Below are 27,621 nucleotides of genomic sequence, written 5' to 3' on the forward strand. Positions count from 1 at the left end.
ACCTGTCAGCATGTCAAGACTCAGCACTGTCTTTCAGTTGGAAGGACAACACTTACTTCTTCAAGACTGCATGGAAATCCACTACTTCCGTGTGCATTGTCTTTTACTGCTCAGACTTTGAAAAAAAAAAAACACTGAAATTTTACTGTGATGAACAATCTGGACTGTCTTTATGGACTGTGAGAAAATTTTAGCTTTTGACCAACATTGTATAAATAAGTGTGTGCATTTGATATCTTTGTTATTGTAATTATGAAAAATTTTTTCAAATCATTATTGGCCACTGCCCAAAACAATTTGTAAACTTTTTTGTGGGGAGCATGGGGGCTATGTAAGTAGGCTGTTTATGTTTTCTTTATGTAAGTAGGCTGTTTATGTTTTCTTATTGGCAACGTTACGTAGCGCTCTATATGAAAATCACTGGCTGTGCTGTGTGCAGTCTGTGGCTAGTTTGCATTGTTGTCTGCCATTGCAGTGTTGGGCAGCGGCAGCTGGATGTGAACAGCGCATAGCGTTGCGCAGTTGGAGGTGAGCCGCCAGCAGTGGTGGATGTGGGGAGAGAAATGGCGGAGTTTTGATATTTGTAAGAATGGATGTTATGAACTGCTATATATATTATGACTATTAAGGTAAATACAATGTTTGTTCTCTATTAAAATCTTTCATTTGCTAACTATGCCTACTAGTAGTTAGTGCCTTCCGTAGTTTGAATCTGTTATTTAGCTGGCAGTAGTGGCGCTCGCTGTATTGCAGTAGTTCGAGTAACAGAGATTTTTGGTGAGGTAAGTGATTTGTGAAAGGTATAGATTAATGTTAGTCAGGGCCATTCTTTTGTAGGGATTTTTGAAAGTCAGATTGCGTTGCGCTAAAAAAAAATATTGTGTGTCAGTTTAAGCACAGTCGTGTATAATTGTTCTAAGGGGACGTTTCATAGGGTTTTTGTTAAAGTTTCGAGAACATACCTTCACCGAAGAGTCAAGCAATATATTGCTCCCTCCTACGTATATCTCGCGAGGAGACCATGAGGACAAAATCAGAGAGATTAGAGCCCACACAGAAGCATACCGACAATCCTTCTTTCCACGAACAATACGAGACTGGAATAGAAGGGAGAACCGATAGAGGTACTCAAGGTACCCTCCGCCTCACACCGTCAGGTGGCTTGCGGAGTATGGATGTAGATGTAGATGTACCAAGAGTGGCATGTTTATGATAATTCTTCAATGAGCCGTTTGCTTGCATCGGCATACTGTTCTAATCCGCAAGATATAAGGCGAAAACGACGAAATACGACAGGATTCAATATGACATCTACAAAGTTCATGATTCGTCGACTGATATCGAGTTCTGTGGTCGCACTGAGTGACGCGTCTCTATGATGTCATGATAATCTGGGAGTGACATTAGCTTCTCCCACACTGCCAAATTGTTCTTTTATACCGAACAGATACATTCACCATTTATTGATACTATGGGACCGAGTTTGTGTGTAGTTTCAATTTCACTGTTAATAGTGCTTTGCATCTGCTAATGCGTCTTTGCAAGATCAACCTCGCAATTATTCTCCTTTGTTTGCATTTGCAATTTTTACACGTCACCTTTAAACACGGTCGCAAATGATACTTCTCAGAAATCTTACTTTTGTACTAGAGATTTTTGCTTTCACTTTCACATTTAATTTGCTGAATGGCAAGAGCACATAGCGACACAAAATAAGCCACGCAGTAGCATGAGAATTTTTAAAGCACAGTTATATGGCCTTAAGTTTAGCAAATATTTGGGCAATAACTCGTTTGAAGTAAAATACTTCCATCTTTACACCTGACGAAAAAGAGATCTGTACATGTCGTAAGACAACAAAACTGCTAAAAACTATTGCTTTTTTCCTTATTCCAGGTATTAAACTCCGCACGAACAGAAGAAAATAGCTTTAACATTTCTACGAACCATTTAACAGATTAAGTCATGTTAACAAATCACAGAAAGGAATTTTCCGAAGGGAAGGAGGGTGTCAAATTAAAGACATGTGAAAAGTACATATACAGGGCTATTACAAATGATTGAAGCGATTTCATAAATTCACTGTAGCTCCATTCATTGACATATGGTCACGACACACTACAGATACGTAGAAAAACTCATAAAGTTTTGTTCGGCTGAAGCCGCACTTCAGGTTTCTGCCGCCAGGCCAGGAAGTGGGAGAATACAAGGTCTACCTGTCAGGAGTCAAAGCAGGAATAGCACAATGATGTGTAGGGCTTTACATGGCCTCCACGCTTTCCCGACTTAACCCCATGCGATTTCTTTCTGTGGGGTTATGTGAAAGATTCAGTGTTTAAACCTCCTCTACCAAGAACTGCGAGCTCGCATCAACGATGCTTTCGAACTCATTGATGGGGACATGCTGCGCCGAGTGTGGGAGGAACTTGATTATCGGCTTGATGTCTGCCGAATCACTAAAGCAGCACATATCGAACATTTGTGAATGCCTAAAAAAACTTTTTGAGTTTTTGTATGTGTGTGCAAAGCATTGTGAAAATATCTCAAATAATAAAGTTATTGTAGAGCTGTGAAATCGCTTCAATCATTTGTAATAACCCTGTAGTTTGTATCTATTATTTTGTTTCATTCAGCATACACTCACAACATTTCATACACAGGCAAATGTAATTAGTTTGTTTAATCTTTGCCTCATACCACAATAATTTTTCCGTGTAGCAGCTGTTACTTCCTCTATATGCGCTTTTAATCTAAAACGAATGTATATAGTACCGATAGTCATATTGACTGTGATTCGTGTATGTCTTCACAGTTAACAGCAGAGACTAGCGTATGTAGTTTAACAAATGCACTGGTTTGCTCACCAAAGAAAGAACACAATTAACAAGTATGTCATAATAATGTTTTGAGTTCAAGGTGAATGTCACTAGAGCAGAAGGAAAGTGTTTTTCTGTGCCCTACATAGTTCTAAAGATTGCTACTGATGGGGTAGCGAACCGTCTGCCTCAGTCTTGGTAGTAAAGACAGCTGGCTTTACCACTGGTATCTTACAGTGTTCGTTGTCGTCTGTGCGTGTACATGTAAGATACACCATCATCATCATCATCAGCCAATTCAATCATTAGATGATGTGGCCTCTTCGAGTCGTGGATTCAGGTAGGCTTTCAGCAGTCTTCTCCAAGTGGGACGGTCTTGGGCAGTTCTCTGCCACGTGTTACCAGCGATCTTCTTGATGTCTTTGTCCCATCTGTCTGGTGGTCTTCCTCTAGGCCTCCGGTGCTCTCTCGGACTCCACTCCAGTACTAGCTTCGTCCATCTGTTGTCTTTTCTTCTTGCGACGTGGCCAGCCCACTGCCATTTCAAGGAACCTACTCTCTCTAAGATGTCATTAACCTTCCTCACAGACCGGATGTCATCTGCCCATTTCCTGTCCTTTCTTGTATAGCCCAGCATTGATCTCTCCATGGCTCTCTGTGCTGTCCTAAGTTTCCCTTTTGTGAATGAGTTCAGTGTCCATGTCTCGCATCCGTACGTCATCACAGGAAGAATACATTGATCAAATACTGCTTTCTTCAGATTTACTGGCATTTTTGATCTGAATACTTTTGAATTCTTCCCAAATGCTTGCCAACCAAGCTTGATGCGTCGATAGATTTCTGGTCTTATGTCTCCCTTCATATTTATAATCTGGCCAAGGTAGACATATTCACTGACCTCTTCATTCATCAACACACAGTGAATATTAGTAATTACTGATTATGTAGCCAACGGCCTTGCCGCAGTGGTAACACCGGTTCTCGTCAGACAACCGAATTAAGCATTATGAAGATACACCACGACAGAGTAATAACTTCTTTGCAATTTCAACATCTTAACATCATCAGAAGAATCTACGATCTGAGGCTTTCCCGGCGTGTATGATGCTTCTAAGATTCTCTGATGTATTGCCGAGTGCAGTCGTCGAAGGTACACGATATTTAGGCGAACAGAGGTTTTGCCATCATCAGATACTAGCATCAGTACTACCTGATGATGGCGGAACGGTTGTTGGCCGAAACATCGTGGACCCACGACGATTGCATCCGGCAGTACACCAGAGAACTTTGGAAGCATTAGAAGAGATCTGTACATGTCGTAAGGCAACAAAACTGCTAAAAACTATTGCTTTTTTCCTTATTCCAGGTATTAAACTTAGCACGAACAGAAGAAAATAGCTGACACATAATAAATAGCTGACACATAATAAATAATAAAAACCAAACTAAACACCGTCAGAACAGGCCCCGGAAGGCCCAACTGTCCCCACCGACCACCGTGTCATCCTCAGCAGATAAGCGTCACTGGACGCGTATATGGAGGGGCATGTGGTCACAACTCCACTCTCCCGCTCGTTGTCAGTTTTCGTGATCGGAGCCGCTCCTTCTCAAGCAAGTAGCTTCTCAACTGGTCACAAGGACAGAGTGCACATCGCTTGCCAACAATACTCGGTGGACCCACACGGTCATCCATCCAAATGATAACCAAGCCCAATAGCATTTAAATTCGGTTGTCTGACGAGAACCGGTGTTACCACTGCGGCAAGGCCGTTGGCTACATAATCAGTAATTACTAATATTCACTGTGTGTTGATGAATGAAGAACCTCGAAATAATTAATACCTTCGCTACTATAACTGTACTCATCACTGTGCCTCAGAGCAAATGAATTCACTAACACAGAAAGAGCTCATATTCTCAATATCATCTACATTGCTCTTATCACTCACATTAACATTGTTCTTGAGCAACACTATTTCTGGAGGAGACTGAAACTATAACATGTGTGGGTTATTGTTCCAAGCAAAGCTTGAGCTGGTCCAACTGGTGGTGTAATCCGAACAAGTTGCCTTCGCTAATCTATTTTCACTAGCAAATGGACAAGAAAACTCAATCCACTAGTTTCAGCGTCGTCTCTCAGAAGCTCTAATAATGCAATTTTGCGTATGATGACATTATTGGAGACCGTGGCTGTTATTTGAATACAAAATGTTGATGGTGTTGAAACAGCAACCAGCCACAAATTTACTATCAGTTTCTTTATTCAAAAGGTGCCGTTACCGGTTTCGAATCATTACGATTCATCTTCCGACGGTTTTCAGGCTTTCATTAGAACATGTGGTGCGCTTTTTACAGATTAACTGTCGTGAAATGGAGGTTTAGAGTCTTTGTTTTCATAATTTTCGTCCAACAGATGCGAATACATTCCCACTGTACTGTTATCGTTGCACACGTAAATTCTTGTATGTATCAAAACATGTGGTGCATGTTAGAAATCTATTCTGTGACAAATCTAAAGTGCTCAGTGAGAAAAATTTACGTGTGCAACAATAAGAATGCAGTGGGAATGTATTCACATCTTTAAAAAAACGCACCACATGTTCTAATGAAAGCATGAAAACCGCCTGAAGATGAATCGTAATGATTTTAAACCGGTAACGTAGGTTTGGAATAAAGAAACTGAAAATAAATTTGTGGCTGGTTACTGTGTCAACACCATCAGCTCTATATTAACTCCGGACCGACACATGTAGCTGTCCTTTGTAAAATGATCCCTGCAAATGACGCTATATGTCGACGGATTCCAGTATTGCCTTCGTATTGCATGTACAGTTTCTAGGCGTGAGTGACGAAACCTAAAAAGATTTTATATATCTTCATAGATTTATTTGAATATCTATAACAAGATTTTATTTCCATTATATTCAAGTATATGTAACTTATTTTTAGAACTAAATTTCACTTCCTGTCGTCAATCAATTACTGGATTAGTATACAACACAACCATTTTTTCAGTCTGACGGTGTTTCTTGCCTGGTTGTATCGATAGAGTTTTACTGTATATTACACCCGTTTTACAAAGTATACTGAAGGGCATCTGTAGAATTATCATTTGTGTGTTACTGATCGTTTTTACTAAAACAAGGGCTACGTTGATAAGACAGATCCTCAGCCGTCATGAAATTTGACAATGGAGGGAAGTATGGGAGTTGAAAACTGCAGCGGCAACCAAGGCATGAATAGAATAAGCAGCTTCAAATGAATGTAGGTCTCAGTAGTTTTGCAGAGACGTAGAGGCATGCACAGGATAGGCTAGCACTGACACCTGCATCATCTGGATCACGACAACGCAACTACAACAAAACTAACGTAACAATTACTACTACTCCCAGTATATGTCTAAAGTATGATGAAGACCGGATAGAAGAGTTTCTGGTACGACTGGCCCCACGCAAGGGGAGTGACGACTGAGCGCGGGATTTTCCGCAGAGGGTCTTCGCAGGCGTAGCTGAGGCGGTTAGGGAAGACAAATGGCGGCTACAGTGAACGAAATATAAGGAGGAAATCGCATTTTCAGGGAAACTCCGTAACAGACCTTAAAACATGACACAATAAAACCAAATACACTATGAAACAGCGGCGATAAGACGAGTTATTTGCAAGCGCGATTCTACGACAAGTAACATATTAAGAAAGTTACTTTTACTTTTAATTATGGACATTACACAACAGAAAATTGAAATCAACAACAATTAAACAACTTGAGCCATTACATCATATGAAGCATCAAACGAAAGCTGAGGACATAAAGAAACACTGCTACAGGCTACATTTCAAAACCTGCATGTACTTCGAAAGTTGCTGATGTATTTATAAAATATAGATAGTCAAATGTGCCGGAGACATGAATACTCCACAAGCTACAGCAGTATGAAGATCACATGAGTTATCTACTTAACGACTAGCTACAGTTAACCATTAAAGATACTTTAATGATTATACTAGTATATGTAAACGACCATAATAAAAGTTATGTTGGATCGCTACAGAAGTGAATAATAAAAACGACGCATGTGCCCTGTAGCCGTTTGTTCTTTTGCAGCCACGTGCTCTACCGATTGAAGTATCCAAGTAGGACTCGTAATTTCCCCTCACAGCTTCACTTCCGCCAGAACCTAATCTCCTACTTTCCAAACTTCAAATAGTTCTCCTGGACACCTGCAGGACAATCGTTCCTGGAAGAAAGGATACTGCAGAGAAGTTTGGAAGGTAGTAGAAGAGGTACTGGTAGAAGAGAAGCTGTGAGGTTAAGTCGTGTGTCGTGCTCGGATAGCTCAATTGCTGCAGCACTTACCCAGGAAAGTCAAAGTTTCTAGGTTCGTGTCCCGGTCCAGCAGGCGGTATTAATGTGTCAGGAAGGGGCTTCTTATTTACTGTAAAACAATCTATTTGAAACTGAATGGACGGAGACTCACAAGGGGAACACGGCAGGGTTCCATAGACCTAATACCCAGAAACTTCGCTCAGTGGAAGAGGAGCCAAAATGAGCGGACACGTGTCTCGGCTTATCCGTAGTTGCTCGACCATTTCTTAGGAAACGACAGTCAAAGTTTTCGAAAGCTTTGTGTGTTTTTGAGCGAGTAAATAGCTAAGCCAACGCGGTGGCATAGTGCCTAGCGTTGCGGTTTCTCACTATTTGCGTCCGTTTACGAAACGGTAGTATTGTTTTTTTTTTCATTTTTCTACTCATGTCCGTAGAGGATTACTACACGAATGTTTCTTATCAAGTTAGAGGATACAAGTGCGTTATATTAAGGGTAAAATTTCATCTGGGTTCACAATACCTGTCATACATTTATTGTATGATACGTGTGTGCGTATCGTATTTTCAAAGGTTCACATTCTTGTATTTCATTATTATATCAATTCTTAATTCTAATATGAAATTCTGATGTTTATTCTTCAGGAAGATTGTGTGCATTTGGATTATACGGATCGTAAAAACATTCGAAACTTTTAAATTCGGAACAGAATGAGCATCGCGCGAAGGCAGGTTTGCCACAGCGACATTTCGTCGCAAAGTCTCGCACGGGAAAGAAACGTCGTTAACGTTGCGATTCTTGAAGTTTTTCCGGCGCACTGAATATTCTATGAGGTTTCGGAATTGTAGCCGGATCATATTAACTTCTTGCCACAATATTTCAGCCGGCAATCGTCCAGCCATCTTCAGGTGAGTATCCGCAATACTCACCTAAAGATGGCTGAACGGTTGCCAGTCGAAATATTGTCGTAAGAAGTTAATATGATCCGGCTGAAATCTCGAAACCTCATACAACGTCGTTAACGTTGCTGAAGAAGTCGCGCGTTGGTAATAATTTCGCGGCAAAGCACACATAAAGGATAACTTTACCAAGAACTGGCACTTTCAATCGATTACGAATGAAGACAAACTACAGGAATTTTACCGAAAATAATTTCGAGTAATGTTTTCTTTCATTTATTATTTTTTTAAATTCATTCACCAGACATACTATAAGTAGTCCAATAACGACAACGTTATTTCAGCACACATTGGAAGACATTCGCGTAGTAACTTTTTGCGGACATGGATAAATAAACGAAAAATAAAAATACTAATCGTATTTCGAACACGGGAAGGTGGAAGGGGTGGGGGGGGGGGGCGCAAAAGTGTGAACCCACGACTCTAGACACTAATCCACTGCTTCGCATGAACTATCTGCTCGTTCAAAGATACGCAACGTAACTCGAAAACTTTGACTGTCGTTTTTTCAGAAACAGTCGCGGCATACGGATAAGCCGAGATATATGTTTCCTTATTTTGGTCTCTCTTCCACTAGCGAGGTTTCTGGGAAATCGGGTTAGTTCTTTGAGGGCCAAGTAAACGCTATAAAAATTTGTCCTAGAGCGGGATGGACAATAATTTACGTATTTCATATATGATTGACTTGTAACACTTTATTTTTATTATTGTGATATGTTCTCTACGGCATGTTTGTAAGAATTCACCTTAACAACAACAAAATATTAGCATTAAATGTGGTCACCGGAGCTAAACACAGTCCCAGTACGGTATACAAGTTCGACAGTTGGTGGTTCAACTTTGGTATAACTTTCTTTAAGTTTTCGTGGAATCTCTTGAAACAGTTTTTGCATTCTCTCAGGCGCAAAGGTACTTTGCACACTGAATACACCCACACAATTTGGACCGGGATTTTTCTTGAGCCGAAAACTGCACATCTTCTATTGGAGAACTGTTCCACTTCAATCTCCTTGTGCACAATCAATGCATTTGCTACACAGCAGTCTACAATGTGAAAGAACAATCTCATCTACCATTTCTTGTTTTTTCTGTCTGTATCATTGTCTGACTTCAGTATATCAAAATTTTCGACGTAGTTCATGCTGCAATTGTAATCTTCCAACACAAGAAGGCAAGTGATATTCGATATTGTTCCATCTTCCATCTTGCCACTTACTGTGGAGACATATTATGGTGTATGGCATGTGGAAATCATTCTGGCTGCCTTGTTATCACTGCATCTATAGATAACTTCTCCAGAATTGCTAATTCTGTAATCAAATTTCCCTCTCTCAAATTCCTTTTCATCCTCGAGTTTTGGCATTTTTTCCACTTCTGGGATTTATTATTCCACAAATGTGCAGACGATTGAACTTGACATTCTGAAACGGATCACATGATATAAAATAACTATCCATAAAAATAATTGTTTACATGAAGGTCACTGATTAAATTTAGAACCACTTGCCATCCAAAGCCTCCTATTGGAGATTGTGAAACATTTCCTGTATAAATATGAAATTTCAAGTTGTATGACGATTCATCACATAACATACACACTTTGTATCCTCTCTTTACAGGTTTGTCTCTCATGTACTGTTTGAGAGATGATTTGCCTTTGAATTTAATCACTGCTTCATGAATAGCGAGATTCTGATGTGGCGTATAGCAGTCTTGGAATTTGCTGTTCAAATGATCTAGCCACGGATGTAGTTTGAATAGTTTGTCATAATTGTAACGGTTACTGCCGGGAGGCACAGAATTATCACTGAGGTGCAATTTACTCAATAACCAACTAAATCTTTTTACTGGCATTAGCTTCTATATAAAACTTTCACCAACGTCTAGATCAGTGCCGCAGTATTCTCTGTTGGGTTTTTCAGTGATTCACATGTAAAGATGTATTCCGACAAAAGTTTTTATTTCGTGTACGTTGGTGGGGACGAAAAATTTGCTTGTCTGCGTTGCATACAAACTGGTTTGATACGCTATGTGGTTTACAAATGTTTCATCAAAACACTCCCAAAATAAGAAAGCTGGCTTTGACTCAGTTTGTTCTTATTTCTGAAACCACACCACCTTTTGCAGTAAACAATGGCACTTATTTCCTAGCTCCAGCTCATCGTGACTGTTGATGGAACAGCGAGCAGCACTGAATTGTTTTGACTTGTCTCGTCACTTTCACAGTTATTCTCTCAAGGGAAACTCCCCATCGCACACCCTTCAGATTTAGTAGTAACATGGCGTAATGGGTAGCCCGTCAAAACCTGAACACAGATCAAACACGGAAACAGGAAGAAGGTGTACTGAACTATGAAAAAAAAAGCAAAATAGAAGCAGTGAACGGTCCAAGCACAAGATGTGGAACATCAGGCGCATCGCCAAAACTCCCAACGCCGTGGTTATGTGGCCACGGTGCTGAAATACGAAGGGGGACATCCGTGTTCAGATCTCCTTTATGCCCTATAAATTATTGTGACAAAATTATGAACTGTATGTATGGTCACTGTGTCTGTTCGCTGTGTTCAGATTTGTGTCTGTATCGTGGTGTAACGCCCATTTGCAACAGCGAAGTGTACGTACACACTTCCTATTCGTTCTCAAAAGTACCGCATGTTATGACTCTTGTGTTCCGTCTGGGAAGTTTTGACTCTTCCTTTGTTGTAACATAGTTCACACCTGTTTATTTGTTGTTTTCGTTTTTGTGAGAGTTGTATGCGGCATCTCGCTTTCTCTCAGTATTCATCACATTTACTTGCGACGGTAATGTATTCTTACCACAGCACTCATATTCTACAAGCAGTGTATAGTATGACAATTGCTAAGACGACAGAAGGAGAACAGACACGTCAGTGACCGGACGGACAGTTCATACTTTTGTGAAAAAAAAGGGATACGATGAAAATTTGAACACGGATTTCTCGCTTCGTAGTCCAACACCGTGACCACACAACCATCAACCCGTGAGATTTGCAATATACTCGGTGTTGCACATCTTGAGCTTGGACTGAAATTTCCTGGCAGATTAAAAGTGTGTCAGGCCGAGACTCGAACTCGGGACCTTTGCCTTTCGCGGGCAAATGCTCTACCAACTGGGCTAGCCAAGCACGACTCACGACCCGTCCTCACAGCTTTACTTCTGCCAGTACCTCGTCTCCTACCTTCCAAACTTCACAAAAGCTCTCCTGCGAACCTTCCAGAACTAGCACTCCTGAACATGTCGTGAGTCCTTCTTGGGTAGCTCAGCTGATAGAGCACCTGCCCGCGAAAGGTAAAGGTCCCCTGTTCGAGTCTCGGTACGGCTCAGGTTTTCAATCAGCCAGGAATTTTCATATCAGCGCACACTCCAATGCAGAGTGAAAATCTCATTCTTGAGCTTGGACTGGTCACTGTTTCTATTTTGCGTCTTTTTCACAGTTAAGTACACCTTCTTCCTCTTTTCATGCTTGATCTGCGTTTAGTTTTTGACGTGCTATCCACTAGGCCATCTAACCACTAAATCTGAGGGAGCTGCGATGGTGAGTTCCTCTTGTCAGAATCACTATTGCTCGACGGACGACTGTAAATAACATTAGACGTTGCTCAATGTGAAGTGAATGTCGCATCATTGTCATCACTTTCATCACTGCCAGCGTGTTGTCACTAGAAGGAATTTCATCAAATAATATTCGGTAACATTCTTCCTCTGTTATTATTTTGTGGCGAGACATACTGGATAGAGAAGAAGGGCGGTGGTTCGCGCCATTAACCATACAGAGATCCATTGTGAAGTACAGATAATTCTGTTTGAATAAAAAGTACTATAGCCCGCCCGGCTAGCCGCACTCTCTAACGCGCAACTTCCCGAGCGGGAAGGCGTGTAGGTCCACGGCACGAATCCGTCCAGTGGATTAGTATCGAGGTCCGGTGTGGCGGCCAGCTTGTGGATGGTTTTTAAGGCGGTTTCTCATCTACCCCAGCGAATGCGGGCTGGTTCCCCTTATTCGGTCACAGTTACACTATGTCGGCTATTGCTGTGCAAACACTGTCTCCACATAGGCGTACACCATAATTACTCTACCACACAAACATTTGGCGTTACACTCGTCTGGTATGAGACTTTCCCGGGGGGGGGGGGGGGGGGCGGGAAGAGGGAGGAGTAGGTTGGGGGGGCCGGACGTGGGGGGGGGGGGGTTCCACTGGAGGCCGAACCACACAGTAACCGTGGGTTCGGTGTGGGGTGGCGGTGGGGTGGGTGGGCTGCTGTGGCCTGTTGTAGGGTTGTGAACCACTAAGGGCTACGGCGGGACGAAGCCTTTCCATCGTTTCTAGGTCCCCGGTTTAATACACAATACACAAACAGAAAGTAATATTAGTTGTAGAGTTATGAAAGGTCAGCACATAAATGTAATCAATTACTTATCAAAAATAGCCGTATAGAGAAGAGCTACAGAGAGAAAAGCAAGACTCATCCACGAACTACTCCAACAATGTATGAAATACCAGTTGGTGTAGTAAATACGGGGCAAAATTGTTGCACTGTGATTTTCCTGGCATCTGGTGAAACTTCATTCAACAATTAGTTGTTCAATTGAGAGAACTACCGCCGCTGAGCGCTAAACTGAGAAAGTTAATGTGGTTAGTGATGTGAAGGTCGATGGAAGCATGTCATGACCTCACACAAATGCAGGATGCTTTTCGATCGGTACCTCTGGGATTTGCAGTGGGACGATAGAGGCTAGCACGAGTGGGGTGCTTGTAGGAATCTGGAACATTCTATAATAATTAGTATTGGAATACTTAAGTAAATAACTTTTACTTAACTTTGTCCTGCTACTGCATTCCACGAACATAACTAATAACCACTACCTTTCTTGAATACAAATGACCAATTAACAAACATTAACTGGATTATACAAAAAGCAAGATAGCACAGTTCTGGTATTACGTGCGTAATACATGCGCGGACTAGAGGCTGCGAACCTAGCAAGCTGAAGGCTATTCTAATCTGACTTCGCTCTCGATCTGTAGCTGACTTGGTCGGTGCGATCTGCAAGTCCCTGTCCGTGCCATACGGCGGCGCTGCAAGCGCCAGCGAGTCCAGAGAGGTTGCAAGTGCTGGACCGCTATCGATTATCGCAACCTCTAGCGTGGCGTCTAACGTTGACTATATATGACGGTAGTACCTGTTCCCGAAAGAACAGTTACCGTGGATGGCCATGCAGCTTTGCTAGAAATGAAATGATAATTAAATGGACACCCTAGCTGCAAGCAGGCGTTGATATACTTCAGTGGGGACATGTTGAAAACGTGTGCCCCGACCGGGACTCGAACCCGGGATCTCCTGCTTACATGGCAGACGCTCTATCATCTGAGCCACCGCGGGCACAGAGGATAGTGCGTCTGCAGGGACTTATCCCTTGCACGCTCCCCGTAAGATCCACATTCCCAACATGTCCACACCACTACATTCGTAGTACGCCTTATAGATGTTTGCCCATCATACTCATTACTCGTGGCAGATTAATCTACCAAGTCCCGTACGAGTTCGGGCATAGCGTGTGCGTTCGCACAAGAAGGTCAATGACCGGGAAGCCATATTTTTAACTATATATGACGGGGAGCGTGCAAGGGATAAGTCCCTGCAGACGCACTATCCTCTGTGCCCGCGGTGGCTCAGATGGGTAGAGCGTCTGCCATGTAAGCAGGAGATCCCGGGTTCGAGTCCCGGTCGGGGCACACATTTTCAACATGTCCCCAATGAAGTACATCAACGCCTGCTTGCAGCTAGGGTGTCCATTTAATTATCATTTCATGTCTAACGTTGACACCACAGCCACAGTGGCCACCGCGTCTACGTATGTAGTAGGTTAGAGTGATGCCCGCCCTCCAGAGAGTTGAGGCGCCTGGCGTGTTCTCCTCGTGGCAGGCAGCCAGCTGGTGCGGGACCGACCTTGCGCAGGTAGTGGCAGGGCTGGTCGTAGAGCGAGGTGTCGGCCACGGGCGGCGCGCAGAGGCTGCCCGTGACGCCGGGGAAGCCGGTCATGCCCTTGCAGCCGCACTGCGGACACGGCTGCGACGCGGGGTCCACCGTGCCGGGCCCGCCCCTGCAACAGCGCCGTCACACGCACCGCGTCTACTCTGCAGACGAGGCACAAGGCTACGGGAGACGCTAGATTCACCTCGGTAAGATGTCACCGTGACGACACTGTTACGTGTACCGAAGCCCACGAGAAAGGCAGGCCGCGGTGCGTACGTCACGAGGGTAGCCCCGAGCGCGTTGCTCGCTCAGCTCAGCAGACAAACCACGTTTCTACACCTGTTAACTCGCGACTAGGTGTTTACGTACTTACGAGAATTACATCTTCTACTGAAATCTGCTATTACAGTCTGTGGTGTGGGGTTGATCTGTTATTCTGTTATTCTGCGCAACGGATTAATCTGAGATGTACCCTTTACCCTGTGGCTCCTGCAAGGTGCAACTTCCACCCCCACAATACTACAGAAGTCAGACAGACGCTCCTAACGTTCTAAAGAGAAATGCCTGAGAAACTTTCAGCAATAAATATCTTCTGGAGTCGTCTGCTATAAGGAAATGACACAAAAATTCACAAAATTTCTTACGTAACTAGTGGGATACTTGGGTACTGGAGTAGTGCTAGTTAGTGTAACCAAAACATGAAACTAGCTAAAGTTATTATTTATTTCGCAAAAATTCTGAGAAATCACAATGGCACTTTTAGTTATGAATTGAAGAAGTTATATCCTGGTTCTTTTCGGAATGTGAAGTTACCTCTTAAGGATAGGATTTGCTAATGAAATTTCTATACAAAGTTTAAGATGGTTGTTTACTTGGCAGAATGGCTGAGAGGCGCGCCTACTCAACTTGAATAATTGTCCTTTAGGATGTTGCTAGGTACGGTCGAGGCTGTCGCGTGTGAAATGCAGTGAAGTGTACTGTTGTGGAGGAAATATGGGGCTCGCAATAGCTGTAGCGCACAAGACCGTAAGCTGCGATGACTGCTGCCTGCGCCGCTCGCTGCTGACAAATAAGATAATTCTCGTTCTATCTGGAGTGACCTTGGCCAATCAAACTCTTCCTACGCCTTGATGAAGTCAAGGATTCCTATTCGCCCCTAGTCTAACTAATGGCGTGGTACACCGGTCAGATAACCAGTCCACCGCGATGCCACTCAAAATTCGCTCGCAGGTGTTTAACTATAACACTGTCCGTTCACACCGCACAATAAGTGTGTCGGCCAACACAGTGAACAACGCTTAATCGCAAGGACTCAATATACAGTCGCCCTTCGATTTGCTCTCGACAGAGGTGCTCTCCCAGTGAAGTACTGAGGAGAGACTTGTTCCTCGCTCCAAGAGCAGCAATGGAACGGCGGCCCACCACGCCAGACGTGAAGGGGTACATCTTTCAGTCTCTTCCATTATTCCTTCAGCTCAAGGCGTCAGAAATATCGTCTGCCAATCAGCATTGCTCTTCTAAAACGGGAGAATGGCGTTTCGTTTAAGGCGACCAATCCGGAAACCTGTAGCATTGGCGTTTGGCGTTTGCTGTCTCCAGGTGAAAATCTCTGAAACTGCGTGCTATGTGTAAAGAATGCGTAGGCTTGCCACTCCCACACAATGTAGCGGAATTTGCTTTTAAGCCGAACACAGGGTCATTCCCCCCTTTTCACTCGGGCGTACACTGTCTGCTACATGGGCGGTCACCGGCTGACATAGGCTGGGTCGTCCTCTGAAGGGACTGGCGTCCCGTTGTGCGGTTTCTCTCCTGAACTAAAAGCTTCTGTGACCGTTGTGTCTGGAATGTATGTGTGTACGCCAGCCTCGAGTATTTCAACCGCGGTGCGCTTACTTGTTAATTGCATATCGTATGCATGAATTCATACAACATTGACTTTATCTTATCGAGTTTGGGTTCGAGTGAAGCGTCTTGATGTGCGGAATATGATTGTGAGGGCGGGATATGAAAGCAATGAAGGTCAGGGGTCCACGACATCTTACAACAGAGACTTACTTATTACTAGTAATACACGCATCAAACAAAGTTTTGCATCAGTTCGGTTCCGAGAGTTCTGGAACCTGTAGAAAAAATTGCAATAGAGATCAACATAAACATCACTTCCGCCCTTTTTATTTCTCATGAAACATTGCATGTTGTACGACGATACAGCGAGGTCTTCAGAGGTGGTAATCCAGATTGCTGTACACACCGGCACCTTTAATAGCCAGTAGCACGTCCTCTTGCATCGATGCATGCCTCTTTTCATCGTGGCATACTATCCGCAAGTTCATCAAGGCACTGTTGTCCCACTCCTCAACGGCGATTCGGCGTAGATTCCTCAAAGTGATTGGTGGGTCACACCGTCCATAAACAGCCCTTTTCAATCTATCCCCAGGCATGTTCGATAGGGTTCATGTCTGGAGAACACGCTGGCCACTCTAGTCGAGCGATGTCGTTATCCTGAAGGAAGTCATTCACAAGATGTGCACGATGGGGGCGCGAATTGTCGTCCACAAAGACATATGCCTCGCCAATATGCTTCCGATATGGTTGCACTATCGGTCGGAGGATGTCGTCCACGTATCGCAAAGCTGTCAGGCCGCCTTCTATGACCACCTGCGGCGTACGTCGGTCCCACATAATGCCACCCCAAAACAGCAGGGAACCTCCACCTTGCTGCATTCGCTGGACAGTGTGTCTAAGGCGTTCAGCCTGACCGGGTTGCCTCCAAACACGTCCGACGATTGTTTGGTTGAAGGCATATGCGGCACTCATCGGTGAAGAGAACGTTATGCCAATCCTGAGCGGTCCATTGCGCATGTTATTGGGCTCATCTGTACCGCGCTGCATGGTGTCGTGGTTTCAAAGGTGGACCTCGCCATGGACGTCGGGAGTGAAGTTGCGCATCACGCAGCCTATTGTGCACAGTTTGAGTCGTAAAACGACGTCCTGTGGCTGCACGAAAAGCATTATTCAACATGGCGGTGTTGCTGTTAGGGTTCCTCCGAGCCATAATCCGTAGGTAGCAGTTATCCACTGCAGTAGTAGCGCTTGGGCGGCCTGAGCGAGGTATGTCATCGACAATTCCTGTCTCTCTGTATCTCCTCCATATCCGAACAACATCGCTTTGGTTCACTCAGAGCCGCCTGGACACTTCCCTTGTTGAGAGCCATTCCTGGCATAAAGTACCAATGCGGACGCAATCAAACTGTGGTATTTACCGTCTAGGCATGGTTGAACTGCCGACAACACGAGCCGTGTACGTCTTTCCTGGTGGAATGACTGGAACTGATCGGTTGTCGGACCCCCTGCGTCTAATAGGCGTCGCTCATGCATGGTTGTTTACATCCTTGGGCGGGGTTAGTGACATATCTGAAGAGTGAAAGGGGCTGTGTCTGTGATACAATATCCACAGTCAACGTCTCTCTTCAGGAGTTTTGGGAACCAGGGTGATGCGAAACTTTTTTTGATGTGTCTATAATAAAATACCCAACTTTGCACTATGCTTTAATTCGAGATCAATGCTCGACAGGAATGGTATAACGGCTTGTTTACAGCAGTTACTCTCTTCTGCTTAACAGTCCTCATTTCATACAAGACGTGATGCCTCATGCAACCAATAATCCTAATGGTACAATTTTAATTTTGTTGTACCGCAGTGCAGCCGTAACAAATTGTTGGTTGGTCCATGGACTTCCTATCGTTGAAGGTCAAATAAACAGTAAGACTCCATAATAGTGGATTTCAGTAGTTGTACGTAAACACTAGCTACGAGTTAAGAAGTGTAGAAACTTATTTTTTCTGCTGAGCTGAGCGAGCGGACTCGGGCCACCTTCGTGACGTACCCGCCGCGGCTCGTCTTTCTCGTGGGCCTCGTACGTGTACATGCCTCGTTGCGACCATCTGGGAATGTCTACTGACTTTCGTGGTCGTATCAAGTTCTGAGAAGTGGGAGAAGTCGTATTTGATAGTTTTTAAACTAGTATGTTCTATGAATATATGCAGCCTTAAATATTGACAATATATCGTAAACGCGTCGTTGTTGTTACGATTTGTTATAGCTAAACGTAAGGTAAAAACATAACGGCAGTTTATCTCTTCATGGTGTTTAAAGGTAAAACCGAGATCCAAGTTGCAAGTGTCCACAGTGGCTTAGTGGTTATCGAAAACGCGTCGTTGTTGTTACGATTTTGTTACAGTTAAATGTAAGGTACAAACATAATGGCAGTTTATTTCTTCATGGCGTTTAAAGGTAAAACCGAGGGCCCAGTTGCAAGTGTACACAATGGCGTAGTGGTTAGACTGTTGAGTTATGAAAATGTGTGTAGCTGGTGCATCTGTTTGAGTACCGTTATTTTTAATTTTTTTTTCGATTATCTAAAAGATTCTGGGACCTTATTAAGGAAAGTATGTTCTGCTATATTCGATGTTATATACATGCAGGGTATTCGGAAATTCCCGTTACAAACTGAATAGATAACCTTTTGAATTGGAATCCACGTCGGGAAACGTATCATTTCCGTGCTACAACCATTTGAAGACATCTTGGTAACGCGACAGTTTTTGCAAGTAATTAATTAGGCGTGACCCAGTACATCACTTGCTTAGCAATTCCACTCCTTAATAATCAAAGAAACAAAAAGGAAACTTAATCAGTTTCCACAAACGCTGTTGTGTGCGGCATGTCCTTATAGAACCACCGTCACGCCTGCTGACGATGAAGGTACTCCTTCTCGAAGCTGTTGCGTAACTGTGGCGAAAAGGGTATTCGATGGACTCGGACGTTGTGCACAACGATCTTCATAAAGATGATAAGCCACGAGCTTCGGCATACAGAAGGACCATGCCGGTGTATTCTGCAAACATGTACACAACCATGACGCTCTAACACTCACAGACATGTGAATGAGACTTGACTTCAGTCGATCCGACGTAGGTGCCTCCACCATGACTATCCAGCCGCGTGGAGTGGCCGCTTGGTTTGAGGCGCCGTGGCACGGATTGCGCGGCCCCTCCCGCCCGAGGTTTGAGTCCTCCCTCGGGCATATGTGTGTGTGTTGTTGTTAGTATAAGTTAGTTTAATCTAGGGACCGATGACCTCAACAGTTTGTTCCCTTAGGAATTTACACACATTTGAACATGACTATCCTATTGCATTCTTACCCAGCAAACATATTTTCAAACGGCTGTAGTACGGAAATGGTACGATTCGGACGTGGGTTCCTATTCAAAATATTAAGTACTCACTCCACTCTGAAAGGCTACAAGAGCGTAAAGGGAATTTCAGAACACCCTGTATAAAAGCGCTCTCTCCCAGCAGTGAGTTGTCAGTATCAGTGATTTACAAATCAAGCATGAAACACACATATACCGTAAACGTTCAAAATACGTTCATCATCTGGTAAAACAAAGTACCATTCAAAATAAAAGCACAGAAAAGACTGATACAGTTGAAAAATAATTAATAGGTTATTTAGTCGCAGCCGTGTACTGATTTTCCATACAAGAAAACCCTTTACCTATGCAGACGAAGTGTATTCTGGTGCTGGTACAAGAATGACCTGCTGTTGTTCTTTTCTCATTGCTTCAGTTACTTTCAAGAGCAAAGGAAGAAGTTCATTTTCCTTGCAGTGAATTGTAATTTTTCGCAGAAACTGGAACATACTTCACACAGTCACCACACTTTTATCACTGAGGAAGCTTACTGTTAAGTACTTTTTGTAACAGATAATTGCGGTATGTAAGTAACGGGTATGAAGTTGGTAGGTTCTCACTTTCAAAGAAAGAAAAGATAAGAATCGTTTCCAAACCTGCAGTGAATGTACCAATTGAAGATATGAGTTGTGCTTTAATTCGTGAGCATGAATGGCTACCACAGTCACAACGGTACTCCTTATTTACAACCTTCTGACGATTTCAAAAGAATTTCATGGCAATACTACATTTAATATTCTGGTGTGCAAAGCACGTATAATTCTGAATATTAAACTAGGTAAAATTACGCTACATATGTGGCCCTCAATTAAACAAAAAGATCAATTAAAATGAAGTCAATAAACAGGTCAAATAATAATAGCGATGCACACACAATGGCTGGGTGTTTGCAGACTATTTCTGTAAAGAACATAGCCGTGTTATCCACACAACACTCTCAAGCTCGGCAATAATTAGATAATCAAACCAGGAACCAGTACATTTTTTCACATCGATGAATTGCTATTACCATAACATTCCCTACGTAGTGACATGTATTATCACGATGATGGTGCCAACTCCCAAGTGATACTGTAGGCCCATCGCGATGTTATCTCTCCGTAACCACAAGATGAATGACCGTTCCACAGGAGGCTCTTCGCAGTCGGACTCCATTCGACCACGAAAGTTAATAAACGTACCCGACGGTCGAAACTGGGAATGTATAGGTCATAATAACGTCACGGAGAAGTGTTACCATTGTGAATCCCACCCTACTGGCTCCCAACAGCGTGAGAACCTCTCATTTACATCGCTGACGTTAAGGACAGCAAGTAACGAAATATTACTTACAGTGCATATATTGTGTACTAGGAAGAAAACATGATAAAATTTATATTTTGAGTTTATACAAAGTGCAAAGGATGGTACACCGCTGTGTCACCTCAAGCAGCATTATCATCTCAAACCCAAATGGGCATCGAGTGCAACTGAGCGTGGATCACAGATACGATTCATCCGTTCCAGTGCTGACAAGAAACTCTCTCGGAAACCCATGCCCAGATGTTTCAATGTGTGAGACATCATAAGAATGTCCTGTCAGAGCAACTGTCGGACGCTTACTTTATCGAGGTATGTCACGACAGCAGGGAAATTTACTGTCTTGCGTTATCTTGTTGAAAGATAACGCCGCAGAGACCCCAAAGACACAGCAAAGCCAGAAGCCGTAACACCTCAGATATAAAATGCCTGCTGTCCAACTGCCGGGTACGCGAGCCACAGGGGACCGTGTTCTGTAACACATAAGCCATCACCCGCTTTTGTTCCCACGCGTTAGCGATAGCGCATGAGGAAAGGCGCATCGTGCTGACACGCCTTATCTTTAGGCGTGCTTAGCGTTTCCATCCGTCCAATTTTTGGCGGGACTGTCCAAGAAATCGAAGTACTTTCCACGAACATGGGTGCAGCGACTCGGGACACACTTTTATCCCGTCTTGTGCCGAATTTGCGAATCATGCGAACGAAGAGAACGAATGATGTGTGAATTCCCCCCCCCTCCCCCAAATCATTATACATGGTTCAATATGCGCATTTCCCTCTTAAATTAGTTAAGTATCCAACAGGCTATACGTCCAGTCTGAGTATTTTAGAATTAGAAAGGACCGGCGTTCAGAGAAAATAAGTTTCGTCCTTCCACTATTCATGAAGACAGTTCGTCAAGTTAGTATGTTCCGAAGAAGAAAGTTAAAAGACGTACGGCTTTCAACAAAGACTGCCTAGAAAACAAAGATATTTCCACATGACTGATGACGAAAAACGACTTGACAACGGAGTTGTGATTTGCCCAGCCACGTTTTCGTTAAAATTTGAAAGAGGTAAAGCTATAATGGATCATCAGGAAACAACTATGACACTACAGCAGTGTCGTAAAACTAAAACAATTTGCAATTTTCTTTTTGAAGAAACATACATTTGAAGAAGATGCCATCATACATGCTGCAGTTGCATCTGTTTATCACAGTGTAAAATATGACCTTAGCTACAAATCATTGGAATGTCAAATGAAGTTGGATCATTCATTGTTTCCAGACAGTAATATTGCAATTAAAATTTCGTGGAAGAACTAGGGCAACGGTTATCTCGGAAAATATTCTTGGCCAATACAGTTAAGATGAAGCCGTAAGCGAGCTTCATAAAGCTTTTTATTTTTGTGTCCTCAGATGCTTCAAACTGAGGAAATATAAAAACTTTTCTATATGTAATTCAGTACTTTGATGTTAAATAAAGAATACGCCAGAGATTGCTAGATTTTTATGAAAACTCCGAAGAAATCCACAAAGACATTTTTCATACAATAAAGAACATTACAAAAGATATTGGCTTTCATTTGAATTGAGTGAGTGCATACAGTGCCAACATTGCTACAGTGAACTATGGAAAAAAGCTCGATTTTTTTCTTACTGAAAAACGAAAATACATTCATTTTGAGAGCTAACTGCAGATTTCATAAATAATACCGAGAAACATAGTGTTAAGACATTTCATTACGTTGTAGGGGCATTATTTCTACATTTAATTTAATCCCTCTACATTAAATGTTCAGTCACTGAGAAGATTTTCAGACTTTGTGGAAATAGAATTTAAGGAAATATTACGACACGTCCGTACAAGATGGCTCTCACTATTTCCTGGAGTTGACAGAATTGTATACTGCTGGCCTTCTATCAAGTCAAATTTTAATTTAAAGAGAGGAAGATTGTTCAGTATTGATTTGGCAGTTTGTGAGGTCAAGAACGTGGAGCAACTGAACATGTACGTTTTCAGTAGCGTGTTTTGCCCCAGATTGAAACTTCTGCTAGAAAACTGGAAAACAGCACAGTTACTTCTGATGAGTCGGAAAGAATAATACGTGACATTAAGAGCAAGTTAAATAAATTCTTAGGAAAGAAAATTCATGTAATCCTTGAAGAAATACGAACAACATTAGAGGCAGAGTTTTGAAAATGATGCACAATCTTTCTTGTCACGTTGCAGTGGTTATTTGTACCAAAACTATATGTTTTTCAGAACAATATAATCAGTCTACTTACAAGTTTTTCTCTTAAAGAATAAGAATATTTTCGTCTGCAGGGGCAGTATGTTTTAAAGGTTTCCAACAAATTGAATCTCAGTCTGGATGGACATCAGTTATAACACGAATCCTGTGATTTCCGCAATGCATATGCTGGACTTGATGAAAGTAAACCTGAATATCAGATCTGGATAGATTTCTTTAAGCAGCAGACCATAATTGACATTTCCCATTCTCACCTGTTTAGGCTTATATCACACATATTTTCAATTCTTACCCATAACTCATTTAATGAAAGAAACATCAGTAGGATGAAGACCAGTGCTCAGAAGACAGAAATCGGATGTCTATGGCATTAGCGAAAGACAAAATGGTTCAAATGGCTCTGAGCACTATGGGACTCAACATCTTAGGTCATAAGTCCCCTAGAACTTAGAACTACTTAAACCTAACTAACCTAAGAACAACACACACACCCATTCCCGAGGCAGGATTCGAACCTGCGACCGTAGCAGTCCCGCGGATCCGGACTGCAGCGCCAGAACCGCACGGCCACCGCGGCCGGCAGCGAAAGACAACTTCAAATAAAAGTGGGATATTCTGAAAGTTGTGGTGAACTTTTTAATTTTCGGAAAGAGATGAGGGACAGTGAAGGACTACTGAAAGCAGCAAGGAGCAACATAAAATATGTATTCAAAAATAGCAAACAGTGACCACCTTGACGAAATAAATCTTGGGTGAACAGCCCGGCGTAAGTGTACAAACGGCACAATATTTCGGCAATCGACAATGTTGCCATTTTCAATTGTGCTGATGTATTGCCAAGGGACGGCAGGCGTGAGGTATACATCAGATATATACCTGTCCGACCTCGTAAGACATTGATAACCAGCGACTTTTTTTGCATTGTATTAGCTCCCAGGTCAAGTCAAGGTAGGTGAACGGGTTATGTTCTGCCGATTGCTGTTGGTTACATATCGTGCGGATGGATTTCGCTCACATTATTTTTATGCTACTTGAAAGTGACATTCATGACTTATTTGTTGAGGGAGGTGGTTTACATATTACGGTTGAAAGACAGGAAACAACCTCATTTGCACCACTGTATCCTGTGATGAGAAAGATAACACACGTTCAGTTTCATTCAGTGTCCTGTACGAATCAGCATATAGTGTGAAATATTAAAGTACAAGCTATACAGGCGTCAATTATTTTCCGTTGCGCTGTATTTTGAAAGTATGTGAGGGTGTGTGGCTGTTTCTATTCAACTTCACGAGACAGGTAGCACTTGGATGTGAATCTCGAGACAGTTTGGGTGTGTATCTCAGTGAGGTCTGTACATCGAAAGGTGTCCAAGCGGTTCTAGGCGCTTCAGTCTCGAACCGCGCAACCGCTACGATCGCAGGTTCGACTCCTACCTGGGGCATGGTGGTGTCCTTAGGTTAGTTAGGTTTAAGTAGTTCTAAGTTCTAGGGGACTGATGACCTTAGATGTTAAGTCCCAAAGTGCTCAGAGCCATTTTTTGTGCATCGAAAGCGGGTAAAGCATTGGATGGAGGAGTAAACACGATGCAGCGAACTGCATGGAACTGTACTACAATGGTAGGATCTGTTAATCGATTTGACCTAGGCAATCCTTTCATATTATTGAAATTCTTCTTAGGAGCAGTGGGAACGTCCGAGAACCACGTGCGGGTGCATTCGCCTCGCTGAAGCACGCAGTTCGCACATTCCGGCCTCAGCAGAGTCCGCATAGAGTTCGCTGCCTGCTGATTAAAGGGCTTGCTCTGCGGGAACCAAGCAGAGAATTACAAGTGGAACGTTAGAGGCTCTGTCCGTTCGTCCGCGTAATTTACCTTCCTGCGCTTTATACGAGAATGTAACGGGAAAAAACAGTAATTCGTGTTACAATAGGAAGTGCTTTCTGCCATGACTTCAAAGCGCTTTGCAGAGCATATATGTAGATCTAGACATACGGGAGTTGGATAAAAATATGGAAACATCAAAAACTGAACGCATTACCAGGCCTAATACGGGGTGTTCAAAAAGTCTCTCCGCAGTGCCGTATGATTGTTCGCCTGCCTGGGTTACTTCCCTTAAAGTGGACTCCCCCAACATTCCACTGTTTCGTTTATCTCAGCCAGTGTCATTTTTAGTCGAACAAGTGTTCAAAGCTGGCGGTAAATGCACACTTTCAGTTCGTCAAACATTTGATTCAGTTTTCCCCAAATCGCGATGCTGCGCGAGATATGATTAACAAATTTCGAAGTCCGCGTTCAGTGACAGATGCACCGAGAAGTGGTCGTCCTAGCGTTTTGTCTGACGATACACTTCTCGATATTTCCGATAAAATGTCCATGAGTCCGAACAAGTCAATAGGAAAACTCTCCCAGGTAATCGATGTTAGTGTCAGAACGGCCCACACAGCTGTAAGGAAAAAATTAGAACTTTTCCCATACAAAGTGAAGTCTTGCAAGAACTGAAAAATACTGATCACGGCAAGACACTGCATTATTGTCAATGTTTCAAAAATTCCGTTCAACGAAATGGAGGGGTTTACTCTTAATGAAACGTTTTTCACTGATGAGGCGTGGTTTCATTTATCGAGGTACATGAAATCGCATAATTCTCGTATGTGGAGTACCTCATATCCATTGTGTATTCACGAGGAACCACTTCATTCTGTGAAAATAGGAGTTTGGATTGCAATTTCTAGACGTCGAATTGTGGGTCCCATATTTTTCAACGAAACAATAAACGCACAACGATACTGCAGTGATATTCTGTACCTATTCATAGGAGAACTTGTGTTAAGTGAAATACTGAACGGTTATTTTCAGCAAGATGGTACAACCGCTCATACTGGTCGCGTTTCAATGTCACTGCTTGCTAATGTTTTTGGTGATCACATAATTTCACAGGGACTTTGGCCTCCACGATCGCCTGACCTAACACCACCTGACTTTTTCTTCTGGGGTGCAGCGAATGCAACTGTCAATAAAAACCGTCCAAAATACAGCGATGAATTGTTAACTGCAATATCCACTTTCGCTGCCTCTGTTACAAAGAAATGTTACAGCTTGTGTTTGGAAACACGATTAGACGAATTGAATTGTGTATTCGACAGCAGGGGGAACACTTTCAACATTTAATGTGAAAATTTGTAGGTAAAAATGAATATCAAATAAATTAATAACTTGTATTTCACTGAGTTTCATTTCGGTATATTCAATGCGGCATACGGCACGCGCGGCTAACAACCATACGGCACTGCAGAGAGACTTTTCGAACGCCCCGTATATTGTTGTTGTTGTGGTCTTCAGTCCTGAGACTGGTTTGATGTAGCTCTCCATGCTACTCTATCCTGTGCAAGCTTCTTCATCTCCCAGTACCTACTGCAACCTACATCCTTCTGAATCTGCTTAGTGCATTCATCTCTTGGTCTCCCTCTACGATTTTTACCCTCTAAGCTGCCCTCCAATACTAAAGTGGTGATCCCTTGGTGTCTCAGAACATGTCCTACCAACCGATCCCTTCCTCTAGTCAAGTTGTGCCACAAGCTCCTCTTCTCCCCAATTCTATTCAATACCTCCTCATTAGTTATGTGATCTACCCATCTAATCTTGAGCATTCTTCTCTAGACCACATTTCGAAAGCTTCTATTCTTTTCTTGTCTGAACTATTTATCGTCCACGTTTCACTTCCATACATGGCTACACTCCATACAAATACTTTCTGAAACGACTTCCTAACATTTAAATCTATACTCGACGTTAACAAATTTTTCATCTTCAGAAACGCTTTCCTTGCCATTGCCAGTCTACATTTTATATCCTCTCTACTTCGACCGTCATCAGTTATTTTGCTCCCCAAATAGCAAAACTCCTTTACTACTGTAAGTGTCTCATTTCCTAATCTAATTCCCTCAGCATCACCCGACTTAATTCGACTACATTCCATTATCCTCGTTTCGCTTTTGTTGATGTTCATCTTATATCCTCCTGTCAAGATACTATTCATTCCGTTCAACTGTTCTTCCAAGTCCTTTGCTGTCTCTGACAGAATTACAATGTCATCGGCGAACCTCAAAGTTTTTATTTCTTCTCTATGGATTTTAATGTATTGTAAAAAAAACTCGTTGGCATTAGAAGCCTTCTCTGAATGGATAAATACACGTCCTGTGTGGTTTTCAAGGAATCTTGTACCATTCTTCGCGCAAAACAGTGACAAGTTCAGGCGACGAAGATGGAGATGGTTGGTGGTCCCGCAACCTTCTCTCCAAGTAGAGCATAAAGGCTCAATAATATTGAGATCTGCTGACCCTGTTGGCCAGGGAAGAAGCTACAATTCATCCTCGTGCTCACAAAGCCATTCTCGACAGCGCGAGTTGTGTGAACAGGTGCCCTGTCGCCTTGGAACACGGAATCACCATAGAGGAACAAATATTGTAACACTGGATGGGCCTGGTTAGCCAAATCATACGATCTTTGACAGTAATGCTACCTTGCAGAGTAACCGTGGGGCCCATGGAACAGCACGACATAGCTGTTGAATTTTCACTGAACCGCCGCCACGTTTTACTTTTGGAACGTAGCCTCGCCCCGGGGCTGGAAACAATGTGCAGCAGGACTTACGCGACAAAATGACATTCTTCCATTTCTGTATAGTCCATGATTTATGGTTACGGCAGCACATTTTCTTGTAACGGGCAATTGAATCAC

General features: G+C 42.9%; 1 protein-coding gene and 2 non-coding genes across 3 annotated transcripts in view; 1 reads left to right on the forward strand and 2 right to left on the reverse strand.

Annotated features, from left to right (window-relative positions):
* The window catches only part of LOC126092682 (uncharacterized), a 68,968-nt gene that overhangs the window by 32,624 nt on the left and 8,723 nt on the right, over positions 1 to 27,621 (reverse strand). Inside the window, exon 2 of the mRNA XM_049908404.1 lies at positions 14,069 to 14,222. Within this exon, the coding sequence (XP_049764361.1) occupies positions 14,069 to 14,222 (154 nt within the window). The remainder of the gene's footprint in view (positions 1 to 14,068; positions 14,223 to 27,621) is intronic.
* On the reverse strand, positions 13,429 to 13,502 carry Trnat-ugu (transfer RNA threonine (anticodon UGU)). Its single transcript has one exon. It is a non-coding gene; the product is annotated as a tRNA-Thr (tRNA).
* On the forward strand, positions 13,780 to 13,854 carry Trnat-ugu (transfer RNA threonine (anticodon UGU)). Its single transcript has one exon. It is a non-coding gene; the product is annotated as a tRNA-Thr (tRNA).

The sequence above is a fragment of the Schistocerca cancellata genome, chromosome 7, assembly GCF_023864275.1.
Source record: "Schistocerca cancellata isolate TAMUIC-IGC-003103 chromosome 7, iqSchCanc2.1, whole genome shotgun sequence".
Taxonomy (NCBI): Eukaryota; Metazoa; Arthropoda; class Insecta; order Orthoptera; family Acrididae; genus Schistocerca; species Schistocerca cancellata.